This window comes from Lagopus muta, chromosome 4 (assembly GCF_023343835.1).
Source record: "Lagopus muta isolate bLagMut1 chromosome 4, bLagMut1 primary, whole genome shotgun sequence".
NCBI lineage: Eukaryota > Metazoa > Chordata > Aves > Galliformes > Phasianidae > Lagopus > Lagopus muta.
In genome coordinates, this window is record NC_064436.1 from 2,480,722 (window position 1) to 2,486,923 (window position 6,202).

General features: G+C 38.1%; 1 protein-coding gene across 3 annotated transcripts in view; it reads left to right on the forward strand.

Moving 5' to 3' along the window:
- PDGFC (platelet derived growth factor C) overlaps window positions 1-5,634 on the forward strand; it is a 120,271-nt gene extending 114,637 nt beyond the window's left edge. For all 3 annotated transcript variants that reach the window (XM_048941659.1, XM_048941660.1, XM_048941661.1), the window contains 2 exons: window positions 3,771-3,988; window positions 4,586-5,634. In XM_048941659.1, coding sequence (XP_048797616.1) covers window positions 3,771-3,988; window positions 4,586-4,702 — 335 coding nt within the window. In that variant the 3' untranslated portion in view covers window positions 4,703-5,634. The remainder of the gene's footprint in view (window positions 1-3,770; window positions 3,989-4,585) is intronic.
- The last annotated feature ends 568 nt before the right edge of the window (window positions 5,635-6,202 follow it).

Sequence of the window (6,202 nt, forward strand, 5' to 3'; positions counted from 1 at the left end):
ACCAGTTTTGTAAAAGCCCTGACCTATTATAGGAAACTACACTTCCAGGAATGCCTTAGAAACTGAAGGCTTGTAACCAACAGTGCTTAGAAACTGAAACCATTCTGCTCCTATCTGTGCTTACACACAAGTGTCCCAACAAGAATTTAAGATGCTAGACAGTTGCAATGCCAACTGTAGAACATAGATATTTTCAGGCAGATGTGAACACAGAGTACTTCAGATGTTTGTACTAATAAAGGTGCACTTTAGAAATAGGTTTTACTGTAGGTTTTACCTGTATCTGTGTTTTTTCTCCATTTTTTTCCCCTTTTCACTGATTTTAATTTTATAGTATCTCCCATTCACGTGCTACTACAGAACCTTCCATTACTCCTGAGCTAGTGCTAAACAAAAGAACTTTGACTGTTGTGTCAAACATGATATATGAGTGGCAGCCAAGTTGAAAGAGTGTTTAAATGTTCACATTATAACAGGTACTGTAACTAAGTGCACTTGGGAAATCCACATAACCTTTTATTGTGGTTAAGTAAACACTTTTAAGGGAATATATACATTCTCTCATCTAGCTTCATGCCCACAGTGCGTTAAAATAAATTTGGGGCAGACAAATACTCTTTGAAAAAATAACAGCTTCATTCACACACTTCAAAGAAGTGATTATATAAGCACTAGATAAATTTGCCACAGACCTTTTAATGAAATTGAATTACATAAGGTAGGGCAAAGGTTCATGGCAAGGTATAATAGCAATATACCTTCATACATTGTAAAGCATGGAAACCAAACATGGCATTTTTCATCTCTCCAGAACCCTGTTGTTACAGCAAAGCATACTGAAACTTTTTGGCCAAGTGCTGAATGAGTTCTTGCAGAGAATCTTTTTCAGTTTGGGCCTGCACGCCTGAAGAGTTCAGCTCAAATTCACTCAGATTCTGTGGTAAAATGTACAATACACTTACTGCCCATATTAGCACATAACTCTTTTCTCTATCCTGTAACTTCGGATAGGACTAGGAGATGGCTGCATTCCTTTGCTGTTGAGAGCAGGCAGGAATCATCAGGGAAGCTGAATGCCACACAGGCATCTCTCTCCTGTGGGTCAATGGTTTTGCTGGGAAAAAAAGCATCGGTGCCCGATTTCTGTTTTCAGTTTCTGAAGGGCCATCTGGCTGTGGCAGGATGCGTAAGTGCCTTCAAATTCAATGCAACAAGCCAAACTGTACCAAATTTCAGTCCTACTGGAAATCTTCCAGCATGAGCAGAACTATTTCTCTTGCATTTTAGGCATTTTATTCTCATTTTGACAATTCAGTTCTTGTGTGTTTGAAAGTGTAACACGGGCAAGAATTATTAGATTCCTTTCCGCAGTCCTCGATTAATGCAGGTAGACATGTCCACCCTCTGAATGACTCAGCCTGAAGCTATTAGCTGATCAGAAGACCTTAAATAATTTTTAATTCCTCACAGCAAATCTCTCCCCAATAACTTTTGTCTCTATTCCTCTGCTCCCTTCTCAGCATTCTCCAAGGAATGTGCTTACAGTGTGGGAGGCAGGCTGGCATCCCGTCAGTAACTTTATTGGAGTTATTACACACTCCTGACTTTTAAAATCAGGTTGTTTATTTGGACCCTACGTTAACCTGATAGTAAAGGAATGAAGTGCCCCAGCTTGGCACCCACTGTAAACGTAAGCAGAGAAAAAGCTTCAGTGTGTTTAACTGACCCTTCACAGCAGTAAGGCCTGACTTAGGGATACCAGTCTATGGATATGGTCTGCGAAGGAAATATTTTAAGAAACACAGAATGAAATTGCTGCTCAGTATCTGTTTCTGAGGGAGAACTGGTGAGCATTGCTGCTGAGGAAGTGAATCTTCTAAATTCTCTTAATTTCCTACGTTTCAGTAGAGTTGAGGGGCAATATTTTAGTGGGAGCTATTGGGAATAGGTGAACGGTTGGACTGGATGATCTTTTAGGTCTTTTCCAACCTTGGTGATTCTATGATTCTATGATTCTATGAATATCTTGCCTTGGTAGACAGAAGATCTTGGTGATCTCTGGAGACTCCTTATATAATAAAGAGTCTTATATAAGTTGGAAAAAAGGTATTTCTCTGTTGAACAATTCAGATCAGGAACATATTTCAACTTTATGTTACAGGGTTTTTTAATTTACAAACTACTAGCAGTAAATATAAAAGATTTGTGAAGTAATGTTAACACTCTGATTTTTTAACTGTACTGGGATATTTTTTACTCCTAGTTAATTCTTGAGTTATCTCAAAAGCAGTTGGCTTGAAGCTCTGTGCTGCTTTGAGTCTTCTATTACAACAGTGTCAAAAGCCATATTACCACAGGGTTTTAGTTATTTTGTTCAGAAGGATAAAATAATACTAACCAGTTGGAATATGTTTGTGAACTGAATGCTGCTGATATTCCTTAATGCTGGTAGGTTTGGAGAGAAGCAGCGTAGACAAAATATCCCAGAACATGATAATTACAGTCTGGCTTTTCTGAAAGAAATGAAATTAAATGGCTTTTCACCAAAGCAAAAAAAATGTATTAATTTTTTTTCCCCCTCTAAATCAGTCCTTGGTCTCCAGACTTAATTGCCTCTATTATTTCTTGGCTGGGCAGCTGAGGGGAACCTAAAGCAGTGTGCCCTGTGTCTGATCTTTTTGTGAGCTAGCTGTTTAACCATTGGCATAGTAAAGCTTTACTGTGATACAGTGGAACCAGATTATAGGAAAACAGGTGCCCTGCGTGAATAAATTTAACTTGCTCTTCAAGGTGGATGCCTGGAAAGAGTAACTATATTTAAAGGCACGTCAAGTGAAAATGAGATTTAGGGAATCAGTAGAGATTTGTGATCCTCCCTGTTGAGGAAAGGCTGAGGGAGCTGAGTCTCTTTAGCTTGGAAGAGATTGAGGGATGACTCCATTAATTTTATAAATATGTGAAGGGTGAGTGTCAGGAGGATGGAGCCAGGCTCTTCTCAGTGACACCCAATAATAGGACAAGGGGCAATGCGTACAAGCTGGAACATAGGAGGTTCCACATAAATAAGAGAAAAAACTTCTTCACAGTAAAGATAACAGAACACTGGAACAGGCTGCCCAGAGAGGTTGTGTGATCTCCTCTGGAGGCATCCAAAATCCACCTGGATGTGTTCCTATGTGACCTGATCTAGGTGTGCATGCTCCGGCAGGGGATTGGAATAGATGATCTTTTGAGGTCCCTTCCAATCCCTGACATTCTGAGGTTCTGTGATTCATATTTACATTGCTATGGAGGAAGAGGGGACCTCTGAAAAATGGAATGTACTGCAATTAAAAACACGCTTGTGCACTTATTTGTTGTCTCTACGGTACTCACTGGTGATTCTTTAATGCCTTTGTCCACAGAAGTGAGTTTCTTAGAAATAAATGGTTTCTTATTTATACTTGCATCACACCTGCAGAAAAGCAATAATTGACATCGTAGTGGGAGAGAGGTTTGAATGCTTTAAGCAAACGAATTCAAAAACTTGTGTGGAGGGTTGTAGCCTTCTTAATTGCTGTGAGCATTTTTCCAACCCGCTATTAATACGGGACAGCAACACTCAAACTCAGCGTGAGCAAAGGGAACTCCATCAGGATTGAAGTGGTAAAGCACTTACTGGAACAGAGCGGCCAAGGCTTGCTTTATCTAATTCGAACTAACACCTCCAGAGTTACAAAACAATTGGTGAGGGCTCCTAAACAAAGATCTTTCCATTTGTCTCTTTGCAGTGGTTGATCTAAACTTGCTAAAGGAAGAAGTGCGGCTGTACAGTTGCACCCCTCGCAACTTCTCAGTGTCACTGAGGGAGGAGCTGAAGCGAACTGACACCATTTTCTGGCCACTGTGTCTTCTGGTTAAGCGTTGTGGTGGAAACTGTGCCTGTTGTCATCAGAACTGCAATGAGTGCCAATGTATACCAACAAAAGTCACCAAAAAATACCACGAGGTAAGCACTTGTCTACATTTTCGTGTAGGGAAGCCAGTGTAAGAACTTCTTTTTACTATAGGAATTTGTTTTTAATATTGCACGTAGTGCACTTACAGTAAATATATATATTTAAACCATTTTTAATGATATATCACATTTAAAAAAAATAATAACACATTCCTTGTTAAAATGCTTTTCTGTGAAACCGTTGAGTCATTTCTGAAGCCCTTGTTTACTATTGCAGATTGGGCACATGACATCCATACGTCCTTGTTCAGCTTTCTTCAGTTGTAGATACATGCTCCATAGAAGAAGATATAAATATCTGTCCCATTTTCATTGTGATAAATTTATAACTAACAGTATTTATTGTAGAATTACCTGATAACTAAACTGATTTAACTATATGTTTTAATAACTTTTGTGAAGGGTTTGGTGTAAAAGCCAAAGTAAAAATTAGTGAGTGGAATAAATGAAGAAATTCAGCTGAGAAAAGCCTATTTCTTTTAATAGTTTTCCTGCCATCCAGTGTGTTTCCAGTGCAGTCTAACTCATAGCCTAGGTGTGTGATGAAGTACTTGCTGTTCTGTTGATGCTTGACTTCTTCTCCTTCAGGTTCTTCAGCTGAAGCCAAGGAGTGGTGTCCGGGGACTGCATAAATCGCTGACAGATGTACCCTTGGAACACCACGAGGAGTGTGACTGTGTATGCAAAGGGAATACTGAAGGATAAACATGATTTAATTGTGCTGTTTTCTTTGAAGCACGTTCAATCCTTGCTGATTCTATTATGGGGCTTGTGCATTATCTCCTTCTGTAATCTCAGTTGTTTGCTTTGGGGAACTTCCATCTTCAAGATTTACAGTGAGCTCTAAAAAGAGGAGAAGCAAAACTGGGATTATGTGATGTATGACAGCTCTGTTTGGAGGCCCAGTGAAAGGATGGGAGAAAGGCATCAATGAGAGATTTAAAATACATGTGTTTTTTTTTTGTCCCCTACAGTTTTCTTGACAATACATGGATTTATAATTTAGGAGTAAAAATAAAGTTAGAAGGCTCACATCATGGAGACTGGATCCTGCTGGCTGTTTCATTTCTACAGCTCCAGAACATCTGGCCTCTGGCTGAAAACATCTGAAATCTTCCTTTCTGTGTTCAACTACTCCTATGTACTCAAAGCATTCTCTGTTTTATCAATTTGGTTTATACCAGACTGCCTTGCTCTGAATTAAACTTAATTTGTCTAACGCTGGTAGGAAAGACTGGATTTTTCCATGTGCTCTAGTAAAGCTCCTGCCTTTTAGAAAGAAGACTGGACAGTAACGTGAGCTAAGGAAGAAAATGTTGAAAAGAACAATGCCTTTATTCTTAATACTATGGCCGATGATTTTTTGTTTGTTTGTTATTTTTATTGTGTACATTTTTATACTCTCCTTTTGACAATATAACTATTTGCTTTTCTAAACTTGTTAAATATATCTATTTTTACCAAAGGTATTTAATATTCTTTTTTATTACAATCTAGATCAACTATTTTTTAGTTTTATGAAACTTTAAAGACGGATTTGTACAGCTGGAGGAACATAGAAGAGATTACAATGGGATAGGAGCACTATATTTTTACTTTGTTGCTACACAGTGAAAAAGTACTTTTTTTTTTTTTTAACCTGCAAGCACAGTAATAATAAAAAGCTAATAAAAAGCTCAAAGCTTTGCTAGCTCCATGATACCCAATATACAAGAGATGGACATTATTATAAGTGGTTTCACAAGCTGATGTTAAAAATTCCCTCTCTCCATTCTAGCCTTTGTTCCAGTAGAAAAGAGATGAACATAGATAGATGCATCGTGGCTTGTTTAACTCTTCAGTTTCTTTAAAGTAGGGTGATCTACAGTAAGTTCAGAGGCTTACAGCCTTCATGATGCATCATTGTCATGGGAAGGCAGCCTTGTTAATGTTGAAGTGTATGGTTTTCCACTGACATTTATCGCTGTTTAAATCCTGTTCACTCATGGGATTGTAGCATTCTTCAGTACAGCTAGATCAACTATGGTTTTGTTTCTTCTGTACTTTATATCCTCTAACCAATACACTTATCCCAACCTATTCAAATTGAAAAGAAAGCAGTAAAACATTTTGCTTGTAAAATGCTTTAACGTTATGCCTAGTTTATTTTATTTTTTTTTTTTACTATTGGATTTGCAGATTGTAATGAATCACCAAATAAAGTAA